Here is a 19,285-nt window from a genome sequence, read left to right on the forward strand (position 1 = left end):
ACCTAAAGGAGTTCAACAATAAAGAATTTTTTTTAAAAAAGAATTGAGCTTTGGGTCCCTACACTATTTAAAGGTGCCCCTCTTTCTGATCTGGTTCAGTGAACTCACAAAGAAGGGGAGAAATCAGAAAAGAGTATAAAAAGAAGTTGTTATGAATCGAGGAAAGACCCAGTAGTTGGTGGTGTCTGGGAACCCAAGAAGTTTCCATGGAGGAGGGAGTGAACAACTGTATCAAATGATGTAAGAAATAATGGCAATGTGTGGCAGACACCGGAGCCCTTGATGAGGCCTGTTTTAGTGGAGTGGAGGAGACAGAGCCAGAGTGCACCAGATTAAAGCAAAAAGAGGAGATGAGGACATAGGGAGCAAGTGTAGATCCATGTTCTTATGAGGTCATTTGTTCCTAGTGCCTCAGGAACCTGCTCTATCATTCTGACTAGAACAGCAACTCCAAATATTTGCACCTCATTATACCTTGCGTTGGCAAGACAAACATGCTCACATCTCTCCATTCTAATTTACATAGTTAATTACTATGTAAGTATGGATCTTTTCCCCCTCATAGAAATTGAGATCCTTGAAATAGGGTCTCTGCTTCCTGGGTTCTCTGTACCTACCACATTGATGATTTCATATTGGTTTACTTAATGAACAAAACTGAATACAAAAGAATGAATACAAATAAAAATAAAATTATTCAGTGTCTTAGTCCTGTAGGAGACATAAGGAAATCACAGCCACTACTCTATACCTGTATGTACAAGAGTGGGTTTTATGAGGTTTGGATAAGATGGGAACCACGAGGCTGAGGGTGGTCCCTTTCCGCCCACATGGTTAGTTACAGTAGGTGGTGTTTGTGGTTTCCTCAACAGCAGGGACATACTCCGCCTTCTCTTAGATGACAGAGGGCTGTTGGGTTCTCCAGGACGTTTCACTTTGTTTTGTGGCCCTGTTACAAACTCATCTGCTTCATCTATCATCATTCCCTAAAAAACATCAATGAACATATTCCATTAAAGACAACACTGGAAGCACTCTTCATATGCATATACAATCATGTATTACATCATCAATATAGGTCTTAATCATGGGCCAAAGATTTATCATGCCCCACACAGGCTCTGTTCTTAGAAGATGCTACTCAATTTTAATCCAGTCTAAGTGAAACAAGGAGGAGACTAAAATATAAGGTGTTGCCCAGCTGGTGTGGCTTAGTTGGCTGAGAGTTATCCCATGCACCAGGAGGTCCCTAGTTCAATTCCAGGTTAGGGCACATGCCTCGGTTGTGGGATCAATCCCCAGTGGGGGTCATGCAGGAGGCAGCCATCAATGTTTATCTCTCATCTATGTTTGTATCTCTCTCTCCCTCTCCCTTCCTCTTTCTAAAACCAGTAAAACAATGTTTATAGTGTTGCCCCAAGATCAAGCAAAATACAATCACAATTAAGCAGAAAGCTTGAAAAATGTGCAATTCTCAGCAATCAAAAATGGGAATAAACACACAGTGACTTTTATGGTCAATCTCTCTCTCTCTCTCTCTCTCTCTCTCTCTCTCTCTCTCTTTCTCTCTCTCTCACATACACCCTCCCCCTCGTATTTAGATTTCTAGTAGGACAATCCAAATAAAGCAACGTCACCCTGTACTTCATGTTTCAAGAGGAGTAATTTACCACTATCTAGATAAAACACTAGACATCTGAATTATGGAAACAAAGGAAATTAGTGGTAATCTCAATATTAAATGAATTAGTATGTGGAGGTGGGAAAAAATACAGACTCTGGAATTGGAAAGATAGGGGTTTAAATCCTGCCTCTTATTAGCTGTGTCACTTAAAATGGTTAGGGTAAACCATTTTACCACTATGAACTTTGATTTCTTCTTATTAAAGGACAGATAGTAATACTCATCTGCAGAACAGTTGTCAACATTAAATATGATCATTTCAAACACCAGCTCCTACCAGGTACTCAATAGATGTCAGCTATTGTTTTCTTCAACCTAAACAATCTTGCATCAGGAGGTTTCTACTTTCCATTCACAGAGATCCTCGGAGTCTTATTTTATCTTTTAAATTAACAGGAGAATCTCTGGTTTGTAATTCATCTTATCAAGAAGAAATGAATTATAGCAAGAATAGCACAGTTTAGGCAGATAAAGAAATAGGTATTCTACCTTTTTATCTTGTTTAAATGGATTGCCAAAAGTATGTAGTCTTTTGGGTTGATCTGGATCAATCTCTCGAAGTGGAGAAACCAATGTCTTTAGGTATTCCTGATAGTTGCCCATTTGTGCGACTGGAACACTATGAAGGGAATCTGCAAAATCACCATAAAAGAAACAAGATGCTATATAGCTTAAGTGTATGGTCCTTCTGAGAGGACATGATCATAGTCTGCTTAGCAATATGTATGTTGGATCCGATAGTCTAAAAGCTCGAATCTAGCATTCTAGGACCTAAAATCATCTCTGTTCTTTCCATTCATTACTACTATGCCATCATTACTGCCTAAAATCTTAAATCACTAGTTCAAGAATGACTACCTTACCCTTCAAACCAGGTCTGACAATGTGCTGACATCTCTTATACCACCATTTCAACTCAAAACACCATATTTGCTCTGTGTTTCCAAGAGCCTAGGCTCCATGGTTTTTTCTTATCATCCAGAGAACCTTTGTTAGTGGGTCTTACCCTCTTGGATAATTTGATTACAACTGCAGGCTCTCTTCATAGAAAAGTCCTTCCCTCCCCACAAAACTTGGTGTATAATTTCCAGAGGTTGGCCAGGTTAAGATTTGTACATTTAAATGGAAAAGTGACCCTGTTTGAAATGAATAAAATGGAGTATAAGAGAATTATACATTGTCACCAGTTAACATGGACACTATCTGGTTCATTCTTTTCATGTAACAGAGGAATTATGGATTGAATCATCACAGTACACTGGGTGACATAGTATTGGGGCATGCAATTTCTGAAATCTGACAGAATGAGGTTCTACAACTTTCCAACTCACTAACCCTGGGCAAACTACTAAAATACTCACTTGTAGTTCTCATATATAAAATAACCCCATCTATTTCATGGGGTTATTTTGAGGCTTGTAGGAGCTAAAGCATGGAATGTAATATATGCATTGACTAATGTACACTTTTCCTTAAACCTGGGAACAGTAAACTTGTGCATGGATAGATATAGGATTTGGTGAAAATAGGCATTCTAAACATTAAAATATTGCAAAAATAACCTCCCTAATCCTATATAATAAAACCATAATGTACAAATCAACCAAATGACCAGTTGCTAAGATGCGCACTGACCACCAGGGGACAGATGCTGAATGCAGGAGCTGCTCTCTAGTGGTCAGTGTGCTTCCACAGGGGGGTTGCTGCTCAGCCAGAAGCCAAGCTCATGGCTGGCGAGTGCAGTGGTGGTGGTGGGAGCCTTGCCCGCCTCCATAGTAGCGCTAATACCCCTTAGGGGATGTCCGACTGCAGGCAGTTGGACATCCACCGAAGGGTCCCAGACTGCAAGAGGGCGCAGGCCGGGCTGAGGAACCCCCCACCCCAGTGCATGAATGTCATGCACAGGGCCTCTAGTTATATATAATAAACACCTTCATTTACATCAGCCTCGACATTTTCTTAATCAACAAAAATGACTTTTGTGTTCATTTACCTTCATCTTGTCCAACAATAAAATTGTGTGTTTTCAACAGATTGGATCTCATTCTGGTTAACTGGTCTAAAAGACCTCTACGTGAAATATCATAAGCATTTCTATATGTCTGAGGTTTCAAATCCTATTTGAAATGAAACAAATAATTTTAGTTATTCCTGAGACTTTTAATATAGAAATACAATTCTTAACCCTCTTAAAATCTTAGTAAAGGACTCTACATTCACTAAAATTGACTACAGTAGAATTTTCCCAGTGGAAAATTTATACTTGCTGGCTTTGTTCTGAATTCTAATACACCCGCAAAGTATTCAAAACCACTGGGAATATTATTTTTCAAGTGTGTCATTTAAAACATCAAATCCTGAGATTTATTCCTGTGGCAGGCTTGCAGGCCCACTGCTTAAAATATAGATGTGTTCTTCTGGCACCATGGAGGTGAGCTGCTAGGATCTACCCCCAGGAAACAATGGCTGCTGAGAAGAGTGCCATTAGTGGGGCTTAGGGCTCTGCTACAGCATCTGAGCTGAGGCCATACTCTTCCCAGGTTACTCCCTGCCAATGACTGAGAATTATGGGGGATATTAGGCTTTGGCCAGTTTTGCCCAATGTGGACCTCCTCTATGGGAAATCTTGGTGCCAGAGGTCCTTGTTGGGCTGGCTAAGACGTTTTCCCAACTATACCGAATGTCTGAGGCTCTTCATAAACATTTCTCCTTTCCTTTCCCCCTTCTTCTCACAGGTGCTAGGTCAGCAGTGTAATCTGAAGGATCTCTGTGCTTACTACTATTCCCTTCTCCCCTTTACCTTTCACAGACATTACCCCCTAAACATATCTTGTACATTTAATTCCATATCAGTGTCTGCTGGCAGGATAATTCCTAAACTGGTCCATCAATAATGTAAGATCCAAAACAGCATTGTAATTATTTCAAAACTAAAGTAATATGAGAGACACAAATGTGTCAGACAAGTTCAAACAAACACAAACTATTTATGCCATAATTTACCTTGTTTAAAAGCCCTACTTGAAAGCCAGCAAATTCTTTGGTATTCAATTCAGCCAGTCTTGATGAAGTTTCCCCTATGATTTCTTTCAATAGCTTTCGGAAATTTTTATTGTGAGTCAAGGACATACCACCTCCAGAATGATTTTTCACTTTGATTCCAATTTCCTGGGGAGGTTTCTTCCCCACTGATGCTAGAATTCGTTCTGACTCTAGTTTGGTCTAAAATGAAAGTACATAGTATGTTATAAAAAGATCTGTATTATCACTGTCATTTTTACTACTTAAGAAAGATAATACTTTAAGAACCCCACAGAACAATTTTTAATTGCAAATCACAGAAAAACGGGTAATTAAACATTTTCCTGTGCTTCTCTGTACTACCACTGCAAACAGAGGGGGGGCTAGAAAGACAAATAACTTAATACATTTTTTCATCTTGTCTTATTTCAAAACTATGATTGAATCATGGAGGGAATGGAAACCATGGATAAAAATTACATTCATAGACATTTAAAATCACATTTTGTTATTGTAAAATCTAGTCTACATATTCATTTTGGACTCTGTATTTATAAATGTAAACTAGTGCTAAAATTCAGATTCCATAGATTGGTTTTTGAAAAAAGACACAATTTAGTTTTAATATTGAACCATGCAAAAAATTAATGCTTAATTTAACAGATATTACCAAGTAATTACTTTGTAATATGTGCTAAATGTTTCTTACTAACTTACAACAAAAGAATATTCTTACTAAACACTATTATATCATATTGATAAATAGTGCTTGACTGTATTATAACAATATATTGGGCATATTTTGTGATATATTTGAGATAGTTCAAGAAACAAGTAACAATTATTAAATTAGTAAAGCTATTTTAAATTAGTAATGACCTTTTATTTTTCTCTAAAAGATGGAATACCACCAATGTCCAGTAAGCTCAAAATAATTTTGATTTTTGTGTGGTTTGGTTAGAGATATTCATTAATTTTCCTTAATTATTAGAATTAAGTATGCTTATTTTAAAAAATTAAGTCATTAAATAAGGGATAAGAGTAAAGGAAGGGTCTGTTTCCATAAATGATCCTGAAAGTTCATGTATACAACTACACAAATAATATATTCCAGAAGGCCCCAGAACTTGCATGAGTTTGAACTCTGTTTACTATTCTTCCTAGTGGCCACATCCTGCTGACACAGCCTTAAAGGCCTAAGGTAAACGTCAAATAAAAATATACAAATCAATAGAGCAATAAATAAATAAATAACTCATAAAAAAACATTAACAACGAAAAAATATCAGCAGAAAGGAAAAGGGGTTAAGGGCACACTTGATAGACCAGAAATCTGGGTTTGCCTTTTCTTTCTTTGTATTTATGAGCACACTGGACTGGTGAGAGCTGGCAAATTCCAGAACATAAAGTTTTTTGCCAGTTCCTACAAGGTGTGTCAGCATCCCAAATTGTGGAGGCATTTTGGGTCTTTAGTGAAAACTTTTACTTTTTTGCTTACTATTTTCTTTTTTTTAAAGGTCTAACTTCCAAACATATTGAACTTGAAGTAGTCACTGCAAACGCTACTACTGTTCCCTACCTGGGAATACATTTGTGCATAAGAAAATAAAGCTGCTCCATAAATTTGTCATATAACATAACACATTTGTATGGCAGTAAAGCTCTAACATTTCCACCCTGCAAGAATGGGCTAGGTAGAGGAGAAGTATGATAAGTAGGGGTGAGTGGAGGATGAGGTACTAATAGAGAGGGGCAGGCAAGGGACAAGGTGAATAATGATAAATGAGGGGTGGGTATAAAGTAACAGATGGAGGGCAAGAAGAGAGGAGATTGAACTCCACTCTTCAGGTCCCCTTGGGGCCTATCACCCTCTAGTATGAGGAACACTGGTCTCATCTCTCCCTCTCCAAGAAAAAGCATATGGATATTTACTGCCTCAAAACTAGTTTCTGGCAAGTCATTTAATCACACCATGCCTCAATGTGCTGACCTAAAAACAGGGATGCTCTACCCCAATGTGATTTGAGGAGAAACTAAGTTGAGAATAGGCAAAATGTGACCCATGAAATAATTCTAGTAAGCCTCTGCCCCTCTAAGGCCACAAAATATCAACCAGCTTGTGGATAGAACAAACTGGCAAGCATAAGGAGAAATGGCACAGCATCAGATGATACTGACAGACTTTTCATTGCAGTTTAATGGTGAAGCTAGAAGCCATAGAGAATCACATTAGTACTAATCCATAAAGTGTAGAAATATATACACATTTAATTTGAAAAATTACAATTACACTAGAGAATAAGGAAATGCACTTCTGAGGGCAAAGGATTTTTGTTTGTTTGTTTTTACCAATACTACCTGTTGGCTGAGTTTTTTAAGGTAAGAGATAACACTGTAACTAAGTCCACAATCTAAATTATCTGATATCAGATTTGGAGCTCCCATCATCCTTAGTGCTTTCTTTAATGGCTATAAGGAAACAAAATACACAACAGTAAGAATAGAATAAATCTTAAAATACTCAAAGTTCAGTTATAAGGGGCAAAGGGACATGATTCATTTCTTAGAAGTCAAGGTGCTGCACATAAAACCAAACATGGAACATTAAAAAGTGGCAATGAAAATAGCAGAGAAGTAAGGAGCAGAAAGTAAAAAAAAAAAAAAAATTAGAAGAGAGTGGGATAAGAAGAGCAAGTAACAAATTCAATTAGGTAAATTGCTTTTAGTCTTAATTCTCAAGTCATAAAATTATTTCATATTCCAATTTATTGTGCACCCCATTCCTGCCATGGTAAATAATAACACACCCCAATTTCTCCTCCCAGTGACACCAGATACCATGGTTCTGCCTTTTCACCTCTAGAAACTTGACTTAAAGTTTTCCACATCTACCTCTGAAATGATTTGGATAACTCTTGATTTAGATTATGTAGCCAGTTCAAAATCATCATGAATATGTTTCTCAAACTGTAAAAATCCAAATGAGGCCAAGTAATTTTTTTTACTTTTTTTGGACGCCCCCCCCCCCCAACCCGCCTCTGAACCAATGTCTCTACTTGATGCAGTAAGTAAATATAATGCCTTCAGAAAAAAATTTCAGAGGGAAACTCCACATGGATAATTTCTAGAGTTAAAAAGGGAAGTTGATATAACACACGAATCCAGACCTATTCTTAAATTCCAAAATTACAACTTCATAAGGTTAATTTTTAATACAAAAATACAGATGTGCTTTATGAAAATAACCATGGCAGTTAAAGGAAATAAAATAAACAAAACAGTTCTTTTTGTGCCACTATGACATCTCCAAGCTCTTACACATAATTTGAGAAAACAATGGGACACAAATATTTATAAATTTAAAAACTATCTCATTTCAGGGGTAAAGTTTTTGGTTAATTGACATTTTTTTGTGACAAGAATCACCACTGATAGAGTTAATACATATGTACACATAAATACATACTAATAAGTAATATGGAGGCAGAGTTTTTAAGTAGCCATCAAAAGCCTGTCGCCACTTCAGATTTGGCTTAAGCTTGTGAACTTTAAACAAGTCATCTGTAAGAGAAAGTCAAATACAATAATACATTATACTAGTTCTAAATATTAAGATCTAAATCAAGCAACCCACATGTATTATATCAGTTCTTAGGAATCTCAACTCTTGATTATATTAGATGAACTTTTCATTGGAGTTTATTTGATTGTCTTTTTTTGGGCACTATTTACCAAAATTATATATAGTATTTTTCTAGTATTTTCTAGTATTCTAAATGAAATAAATTTCCAAGTTACATATTTCTCTTTTGCCACAAAGATACATAAAATATAATATTACAACACTAACTGATCCATGTGAAATTTTTTTACATATTGGTAACTCTACTGTAGTGATTTCCACCTGATAGGGAATCCATGGTCACTGGTTGATGGCATATTCCCTTTATTCGAATAGAGAATGTGAAAAACAACAAAACTGAACTCATAGATACAGAGAACAGATTGATGGTTGCCAGAGGTGATGGTGGGAGAAATGACTGAAGGTGGTCAAATAATACAACTTCCCGGTTATAAATAAATCACCCAAATGTTAAGCAGAGCACAGTGACTATAGTTAATAATACTATGGTGCATATTTGAAAGTTGCTAAGAGAGTAGATCTTGAAAGTTCTCATTGTTAGAAAAAAAATTGTAACTATGTATGATAATAAAAATTAACTGGACTTACTGTAACCATTTCACAATATATACAAATATTGAATCATTATGTTGTACACCTGAAACTAATATAATGTTATATATCAATTATATTTCATAAATAAATAAATAGTGCTATACTTTTTCCTGAAAGGCCAAGGTAATAGACTTTACAACGTACATGAGAACAAAACTAAGCCTCTAATTTCTAGGTAATGATGGCAAGTTCTAAATTATGTTTTGGATTCTCAACAATCAGCTTATACTTTGTTAGTCATATTTCCCCTCTCTTCATTTCTGTGATTTCAGTGGTCAGACATTTTAAACCAAACCTGCACCCTCTCACAATCTGGGACCAAATACTACTTAAAAATTGGGTGCCAGCCCTAACTGGTTTGGCTCAGTGGATAAAGTGTAAGCCTGCAGACTGAAAGGTCCCAGGTTTGATTCCGGTCAGGGGCATGTACCTTGGTTGCGGGCACATCCCCAGTAGGGAGCGTGCAAGAAGCAGCTGATTCATGTTTTTCTCTCATCGATGTTTCTAACTCTCTATCCCTCTCCCTTCCTCTCTGTAAAAAATCAATAAAATATATATTTTTTAAAAAATTGGGTGTCAGATAGGAGGAGGGTGAGGGGATGGATGAAAAAGGTGAAGGGAATAGGAAGTACAAATTAGTAGTTACAGAATAGTCATGGGGATGTAAAGCATAGGGAACATAGTTAATAATCCTATATAATAAAAGCCTAATATGCTAAGTATCTGACTGTTCAACCAGTCACCATGATGCGCACTGACCACTATGGGGTAGATGCTCTGACCAGTAAGTTAGCTTGCTGCTAGGGTTCGGCCAATCAGGACTGGGTGAGATGGGCTGGACATGCCCTGGAGCCCTCCCGTGGTTCCTCCCTGGCCCCAATTGGGCACTAGTGGGGTCACTTGGCCTGGCCTGCACCCTCTCACAATCTGGGACCTGTTGGGGGGATGTCAGAAAGCTGGTTTTGGTCCAATCCCCACAAGCCAGGCCGATGGACCCCTCTGGTGCAGTGCACCGGTCCTCTAGTATTCTAATAGCTATGTGTGATATCAGATGGGTATTAGATTTATTGGGGTGATCATTTAGTAAGTTATATAATGTCTAATCACTGGGTTGAACACCTGAAACTAATATAATATTATATGTCAACTAATTGAAAAATAATTATTTTTTAAAAATTGATGACTAAGTGCCCATCAAAAGGTGAGTGGATTAAAAAACTGTGCCACATCTACACAATGGAATACTATGCTACTGTAAAAAAGAAAGAACTCGAGACAAAATGGCTGCAGAATAGATGGACGGATCCCTAGCCTTGTCCCAGAGCAGATAGAATGAGCAACTAAATCAAATAACATCCACCCCGAATTGGTGAAATAGACACAGCTGGCGAGACAATTTGCAGCCAGGAAGGGCAGAGGACACCTGGAGAGCAGTAAAATCAGGGATCTGGGCTGGAGAGAACTGTGAAACCTCCAAGCCCGGAGGGTCAGAGGGAAACCGCATGGCACTGAGGCTGCATCCCTTGGGACAGGCATAGTGTCTGACTGTGGAAATGAGGTCCGCAGGACTGCTGGTGGCAGGGGATTCTAGATCTGAGTCCACAGCCATGATAGACTGGATGGCTGCCCAACCTGTGCCATGCTGGAGGGAGAGGGGCTCACAGTGGTGCAGCTCTTTCTTCTCTTTTATTTTTAAATATATTTTTATTGATTTTTACAGAGAGGAAGGGAGAGGGATAGAGAATTAGAAACATTGATGAGAGAGAAACATCGATCAGCTGCCTCCTGCACACTTCCCACTGGGGATGTGCCCGCAACCAAGGTACATGCCCTTGACTGGAATTGAACCCGGGACCCTTGAGTCCGCAGACTGACGCTCTATCCAATGAGCCAAACTGGTTAGGGCTCTCCTCTTTTTGGTCTTTGTTTTTGTTTGCTGAACCTAGTTCATAGAACCTTTCAAATACAGACACTCACCCGTGGCTGAGGTGCAGGTGGAGGTGCGGACTTGTGGAGTCTGGGGAGAGGCTGGGGAGAAGAGCAGGTTGGGAAGAGGTGGCCGGAAGTCAACAACTTAAGTAAGAATCAAGAAGAAATAAAGAGTGATATAACTGCAATGAAAAACATTATGGAAAGTTTCAAGAGTAGAGTAGGAAAAGCAGAGGACCGAATTAACGAATTAGAAGAAAGGGTAGCAAAACACACCCAAATTGAACTGCAAATGGAGAAAAAAATTAAAAGACAGGAGGAGAGCCTATGGGAGCTATGGGACAACATGAAATGAAGCAACATAAGAATAATAGGGGTGCCAGAACAATAGGAAGAGGAACAAGGGTTAGAAAACCTATTTGAAGAAATAATGTCAGAAAACTTCCCTGATGTGGGGAAGAAAAAAATCACACAAGCACAGAAAGTCCCAAACAAGATGAACCCATAAAGACCCACACTAAGACACATAATAATTATGATGGCAAACGTTCAGGACAAAGAGAGAATCTTAAAGGCTGCAAGAGAGAGACAGAAAGTTATGTACAAGAGATCTCCCATTAGATTATCAAATGATTTCTCAACAGAAACACATTAGGCCAAAAAGGAATGGAAGGAAGTTTACAAAGTGATGCAAAGCAAGGGTCTGAATCCAAGAACACTCTATCCAGCAAAACTATCAATCAAAATTGAAAGGGAAATCAGGAGCTTCACAGATAAAGGCTAAGGGAGTTTATCACTACCAAGCCAGCAATGCAAGAAATGCTAAAGGGAGTGGTATAAAAAGAAGAAATAAAAAGAGAAAAAGGAATACAGGCACAAAAAAATGGCTACAAACATGTAACTATCAATAATAACTTTAAATGTAAATGGGCTAAATGCTCCAATCAAAAGACCTTGAGTGGCTCAATGGGGGGGAAAAAAGCATGACCCATATATATGCTGTCTATAGGAGACCCACATCAGAACAAGGGACTCACACAGGTGAAAAGTGAAGGGATAGAAAAAATATCTTCCAGACAAATGGAAATGAAAAAAAAAAAAGCTGGGTAGCAATACTTATATCTGACAAAATAGACCTCAAAATGAAGGTCATAACAAGAGATAAGGAAGGCCACTTCATAATACTAAAGGGATCAATACAACAAGAGGATATAAACCTGATAAACATATATGCGCCCAATGCAGGAGCACCCAAATACATAAAAAAAACTCCTGGAAGATATCAAGGGAGAGATCGACAACAATACAATCATAGTAGGGGACTTTAATACACCACTGACATCACTGGATAAATCCTCTAGACAAAAAAATCATCAAAGAAACAGCAATCCTAAATGACTCACTAGATCAGATGGACTTAATTGACCTCCTCTTCAGAACATTTCACTCCAAAGCCACGGAATATATGTTCTTCTCAAGTGCACATGGGACATTTTCAAAGATGACCACAATCAGGGGTTCTCAAACTACTGCCCTCAGGCCACATGCGGCCCGCCGAAAACATTTATCCAACCCGCCGGGTGTTTTTGCTGCCGCTGTGTGCATAGGAATTTGTTCATAGTTTTTTTTAAAACTATAGTCCAGCCCTCCAACGGTCAAGGGACAGTGAACTGGTCCCCTGTTTAAAAAGTTTGAGGACCCCTGAACCACATATTGGGTCACAGACAAAGTCTCTCCAAATTTGAGAAGATTGAAATCATATCAAGCATCTTCTCAGACCTCAATGGCATAATATTAGAAATAAACTCTAATAAAGACAATAAAAAATTAAAACACTTGGAAGCTGAATAGCATGTTATTAAACAATGATTGGGTTAACAAAGAGAAAAAAGAAGAAATTAAAAACATCCTGGAAATGAAAGATAATAAAAACACACAACAAATCCAAATCTATGGGACACAGTGAAAGCAGTCCTGAGAAGGAAGTTTATATCTCTACAGGCCTACCTCAAAAAAAGAAAAAATGGTAATAAATCATCTAACTCTACAACTTAAAGAACTAGACGGAGAGCAACAAAAGCAAAGCCCAGAGTGAGCAGAAGGAAGGAGATAAGAAAGATCAGAGCAGAAATAAATGACATAGAGATCTAAATAAATAAATATATGAAAAAGATCAATGAAACCAAGAGCTGGTTCTTTGAAAGGATAAACAAGATTGATTAACTGCTAGGCAGGCTCAACAAGAAGTAAAGAGAGAGGACCCAAATAAACAAAATCAGGAATGAAAGAAGCAAAATAACAACAGACCCCACAAAACTACAAAGGATTGTTAAGAAATACTATGAACAGCTCTATTCCAACAAACTAGACAACATGAAGGAAATGGTCATATTCCTAGAAAAATACAACCTTACAAAAATCAATCAGGAAGAATCTAAAAATCTCAATAGGGCCATAGCTATGGAGGAAATTGAAGCAGTCATCAAAAAGCTTCCAGCAAACAAAAGCCCAGGGCCAGGTGGCTTCACAGGGGAGTTTTACCAACATTCAAGGAAGAACTAAAACCTATCCTCCTCAGACTAGTCCAAAAAATTCAAGAGGAAGGCACACTTCCAAGCTCATTCTATGAAGCCAGGATCACCCTAATACCAAAACCAGATAAAGACAACACAATGAAAGAAAATTACAGGTCAATATCCTTCATGAACATATATGCCAAAATCCTCAACAAAATTCTAGCAAATCGGATCCAGCAGTACACAGAAAGATCATACACCATGACCAAGTAGGATTTATCCCAGGAATGCAAGGATGGTACAATATCTGCAAGTCAATAAATGTGATACATCACATAAACAAATTGAGAGATAAAAATCACATAGTCATATCAATTGATGCAGAAAAAGCATTTGACAAAATCCAACACCCTTTCTTGATTAAAGCCCTCAGCAAAATGGGAATAGAGGGACCTCAACATAATAAGAACCTTATATGACAAACCTACAGCCAACATCATACTCAATGGGCAAAAACTAAAACTATTTCACCTAAGAACAGGAATGAGACCGGGATGCCCACTTTCATCACTCCTGTTCGACATAATTCTGGAAGTGCTAGCCATAGCAATCAGAGAAGAAGAAGAAATAAAAGGCATCCAAATTGGAAAAGAAATAATACTGTCATTATTAACGATGACATGATACTGTACATAGAAAACCCTAAAGACTCCATCAAAAAATTATTAGACGTAATAAATGAATCCAACAATGTAGTAGGATACAAAATTAACGACAAGAAATCTAAGGCATTTCTATACACCCATAATGAACTTACAGAAAGAGAAATTTAAAAAGCAATCCCATTTACCATTGCACCAAAAAAATTAAGATACCTAGGAATAATCTTAACTAAGGAGGTAAAAGATGTGTATTTGGAAAACTACAGGACACTGAAAAAAGAGATAGAAGAAGACATAAACAGATGGAAGAAAATACTGTGTTCATGGATTAAATCAATATCATTAAAACGTTCATACTACCCAAAGCAATCTATCTCAGTTAATATTTGACAAAGGAGGCAAGAACATACAATGGAGTCAAGACAGACTCTTCAATAAATGGTGTTGGGAAAATTGGACAGATACATGTAAAAAAAATGAAACTAGACCACCTACTTATACCATACACAAAAATGAACTCAAAATGGATAAAGTACTTAAACAAATGCTTTTACTTCCAATGACAAAACCATTCCTATGCCATATGCATAATTTCTCTACAAATTTATTTGAAATTCTGAATTATTTTAGTTATTTATTACATTTATTTAGTAAATATTCTGAATTATTTAGTTAGTTTACTGCTACAATAAATTATTCACTCCTGTTGAGACTAATTTAAATGAAGTTACAAAGTCATAAAATGTGGGGTTTTTGTTCTTTTGGAACAGGGTAGAAAGAACAAAGAAAAAAGATCTGAAGAGACTGCTGGCTCATTGTAGAATGCAGGTCTTTTTTTAATGTATATTTTTATTGATTTCAGAGAGGAAAGGAGAGGGAGAGAGTGATAGAAACATGAATGATGAGAGAGAATCATTGATTGGCTGCATCCTGCACACCCCCCACTGGGAACCGAGCTGCAACCCAGGCATATGCCCTTGACTGGAATCGAACCCGGGACCCTTCAGTTCGCAGGCCGATGCTCTATCTACTGAGTCAAGCCGGCTAGGGCAGTACGCAGGTCTTTTAGAAACCATTCATATATTGACAGAGGAATGAGTTATCGTGTTTTACTGTGTCTTTATGTGAAGTCTGCTGAGAATTAGGCAGATTTTGGAAACTAACTGACAAATTTAAATACCACAAGACTGGAGAGACATTTAGACATAAATAGATTAGATAATGAGAGTCAATAATAGTTGTAATATTTCTAACAATGCAGATTGCAATGATTCCACCCAGGAGCCAATTTAGTCTAATTATTTCTTGTCGAATTCTTTGAAACAGGAGTGGGAGGAAGAAAGAATATCTTCCACAGTCTAAATTAAGAGTAGAGATCTATTAGGGTGACACTGCTTTAGTCACTTTCTCTATAGCTCAGAAAATGACTTCCAAGGTGTTAAATTTCCATTCACATGTAGTCTGTAAGAGGCTACAGTAAAGATGTCATAAACAATTAGCTAATCAATATTTGAAAGAAAAGAAAGTGAGTGTAGAAAGAGATTAAAATGATACTGCCAATACCCCCAAAACTACTGACTCATTATCTTCTAGTTCCTTTCTCCCCATTTCCCACTTGGAAGAGGAGGAAGATGTGGGTTTGAGTCCAAACTCATCCACATTCTTAGCTGAGTGAGCTTTGAGAAATTACTTCACCTTTTTGTGTCTCCATTCCATCTATAAAATCAATTTAATAACTGCCTTACCACACAAGATTGTTCTGAGAACTAGATTATGTACATGAAAACACCACAGACAATGAAAAATGGTGTAAGCTGTAAAGCACTAAATCTATAGTGATTAATACACATAAAAGTATATGCATTTATTCTTTTGCTCCTCCTGGTCTCAATGTGGATCTAAAGTTTATTTTTTACACAAGTCCCTAGTTCTTAATTTAAAAAAACCCAGAAGAATTGAAGGTGATATACAGGGTGCTCTAAAAAAATGTATATACACTTTCAATCATTATAAAGGCAGTGTTTATTAAAATACATTTCATTTTCAAAATGTTATAGAATCAGCTGTTAAAATGTGTATACATTTTTGGGACACCCTGTATTAAAAAAAGTTGCCATTAATGTCTTAAACTCTATAGTTACTGGTCCTCAACAACAAAAAATCCTAATTTCCTAACTGAGAGATAGTCTTCTTGCCAATTATGATAATCTGGTTACCACCCTACTAATGTGATTGTTATGGTAGTTCATTGATCCAATTAAGCCTCACTTCTCTATCCTTAGGTAAGTTTAATGCTTAATTACTTTAGCTACTTTTGCTGGAAACCTTGAATTGATAAAGAAACAGAGGTCACCTTTTTGGAAAGTTATGGTACTATGTAGTAATACAGTGATATTTCTGGGCATTATGAAGTGTATGTGACTTAACTTGCCTTTTTACTTAATGCCCTGCCCACTAAAAGTGCAAAACCATCCTGTATCTTTATATTGTATCTTTAATATGAAACAGTGCCTTCAAGGACTACTAAGATAGCATAGTTATTAATAATGACAACAACAATAATAATGCCAATAGCATTATTGAGTACTTACTATTTGCCACGTGAGTTATGTACAGTTAACTGTATTCATTCAATCCCAACTAAATTCTTTTGAGGTAGGTAATATCATTCTCACTTTACAGATGAAATAACTGAGGCACAAAGCTAGCAAACAGCAGAGCCAGGATTCATAGCAGAGTAGCTACATCCTAAAGTCCATATACTTAAACAGTATGGGAGCCGCACAAGCCAGAAAATGAAGTAATGGTGGAAATGTAAGGAGTGTCTACTTCTGAACCTCAGCATGAAACCCAAGTTTGGGATTCATGGGCACAAGGACCTTTAGCCTCAAAGAGTGTGAAAAACTCTATGCTTCTTAGAAGACACAGATTATAGAAAAGCCTGGAAATGGATATTTGAAGCAAAAGGGAAGAATGGGAACTGAGTCAAGGATGGGATGGCCCTGAAATGACTATGTGGGGTTAGGGAAGGGAGAGAAATCAAAGAATCTTCTGAGGTTTCTGGTCTGGGATATTTGCCAAAGGATCACGATTCTCTAGGCAGGGCTGGATTCTCAGTGTTGCAGGTTAAGAAGAACCAAGAACAAATGCCACATATGTCTCTCTGATGTTAGAAGACATTTCAGAGAGAAGGAGAACTTGGCATTTGGGGAACAGAGTGATACAGACTAAGAGGTAACCAGGAAGACATTGTCAGGATTTGACTTTACATAGTGCTAGGGAGTCTGGGAATGTGGCAACTTAGGCACAGTTTGAGGCAAAGGAAGAACTGAATGCTTCCTCTTAACCATTATGCTATGTCCACATCTGATCTCTATTACCCGTAAGATCAGCAAAGACCAATTTTAGAGGGTGGGTCTTGCTTTTGTAAAGTGCTATATATCTCAATTTCTGATGGAAGACCAGCTATTCTAGTTAGGGGCATTTTCATGTAATAATTTGGAAAGCAGACTGAGTTTAGACCAAAGATGAAATGCCGGAATTCAGCCCATAATAGTTTTAAAGAACTTTTCCACTGTCCTATGGTAATGAGGACACCTCCACCCCTTTGGTGTCAGTGGAGACCATGTGGAGAAGAGTAAGGAGAAACTGCTACTTCTCCCATCCAGAGAGGTATCCTTGTAGTGAGGATCCAGAACTCCTATCCCTGCACAGCAATAATAAGGAGCCTAAGGAGCTCCCTCCTTTTGGGTGTCAACAGGGGAAGCCAAGTGGGGAACCTGGACCTCTGCCACTCTGGCACTAATGAGAAAGTACGTCAAAGTCTCTGCCAGAGGAATGAGAGGAAGCAAGCTAAAACAGAAGATTTAAATAAGATCCACAAACTCACAATATTGAAAATGTTCCGATTTCAACTGAAAATCATTCACCATACAAGAACCAGGAAGATCTCAAAACAAATTCAAAATGACAATCAAGAGACACTAACACCAAAATGACAGAGATGTTAAAAATATTCAATAAAGGTTTAAAAACCCACCATAACAAAAGGTATTTCAACAACCAATTACACACATTTGAAACAAATGAAAAAATAGAAAGCCTCAGCAAAGAAATAGAAAATGAGCCCTGGCCAGTGTGGCTCAGTGGTTGAGCATCATCCCATGCACTGAAAGGTCGCCGGTTCAATCCCTAGTTGAGGTATGTACAGGAGGCAGCTGATCTCTCTCTCTCTCTCTCTCTCTCTCTCTTTCTCTCTCTCCCTCCCTCCCTTCTGTCTCTCCTCCCTTCCTCACTCTCTAAAATCAATAGAAAACATATTAAAAAAAGAAACAGAAAGTGAACGAGAAGCAGAAGATATAAAGAAGAACCAAATGGAAATCTTAGAATTAAAAATGCAATAAAAAAGTAAAAAGTTCAATGAGTGGATTCAAAAGCAGAATGGAGGGGTCGTGTTTGTTTTTGCTTCTGTTGTCTGTGCTTTTGGTGTCATGTCTATTTTTATTTCTTACAACTGCAGGTGAATCTACAAATATCTCAAAATAAAAAGTGTACTTGAAAGTAGAAAAATAATGCTATTTACAGTCTACGTAAAAAATATCTAGTCTAATAGAGTGTCAGACTGGGGAGTGAAGGATCCTGGGTTCAATTCTGGTCAAGGACACTTACCTTGGTTGCAGGCTTGATCCCTGGCCCTTGTTGGGGCATGTGATGGAGGCAACCAATTGATGTGTCTCTCTCACATTGATGTTTCACTCTGTCCTCTCCCTCCCTTCCATTCTCTCTAAAAATCAATGTAAAAATATCCTTGGATGAGGACTAACAACAAGAACAAAATTATCTAGTCTAAACCTTCATTGTATAATTGTGAAAACTGAGGTCATAAAGGTATATTTAAGAAAAATGGGTAAGTAAATCCACAAAATACAGGTAGTTTTTGTTGGTAGTCTTATTAATCTCAGGGACATAACCTATATTTATAGCAGTGGCAATCATCTTTTAGAGGATACTTTTAGATTAGACTAAATAAAGTAGACAGGCTATACAGAACAATCATACTAATATATTTATGATGACCCGTTCTTTTAAAAATGTATCTTTATTGTTGAAAGTATTACAGATGTCCGTTTATTCCCATTGACCCCTTCCACCCCACACCCACCCTTATGACGACCCATTCTTAACCTTAATTTGCAACATTTAAAATAATTTCTTTTCAGTACATTTAATACATATA

At 37.4% G+C, this 19,285-nt stretch overlaps 1 protein-coding gene across 8 annotated transcripts in view; it reads right to left on the minus strand.

The window, feature by feature from the left end:
• LOC102772608 (protein DDX26B) overlaps nucleotides 1–19,285 on the minus strand; it is a 67,640-nt gene that overhangs the window by 7,448 nt on the left and 40,907 nt on the right. For 2 of the 8 annotated variants that reach the window (XM_015568590.1, XM_006770912.2), the window contains 6 exons: nucleotides 8,172–8,266; nucleotides 7,064–7,174; nucleotides 4,688–4,906; nucleotides 3,678–3,801; nucleotides 2,174–2,316; nucleotides 752–986 (listed from right to left, as the gene is read on the minus strand). In XM_015568590.1, coding sequence (XP_015424076.1) covers nucleotides 752–986; nucleotides 2,174–2,316; nucleotides 3,678–3,801; nucleotides 4,688–4,906; nucleotides 7,064–7,174; nucleotides 8,172–8,266 — 927 coding nt within the window. Of the gene's footprint in view, nucleotides 1–751; nucleotides 987–2,173; nucleotides 2,317–2,696; nucleotides 2,821–3,677; nucleotides 3,802–4,687; nucleotides 4,907–7,063; nucleotides 7,175–8,171; nucleotides 8,267–19,285 lie in introns of those variants that run through there. The other 6 variants (XM_015568591.1, XM_015568592.1, XM_006770914.2 and 3 more) reach the window with 6 other exon arrangements.

Source organism: Myotis davidii, unplaced genomic scaffold (genome assembly GCF_000327345.1).
Source record: "Myotis davidii unplaced genomic scaffold, ASM32734v1 scaffold1465, whole genome shotgun sequence".
Classification (NCBI taxonomy): domain Eukaryota; kingdom Metazoa; phylum Chordata; class Mammalia; order Chiroptera; family Vespertilionidae; genus Myotis; species Myotis davidii.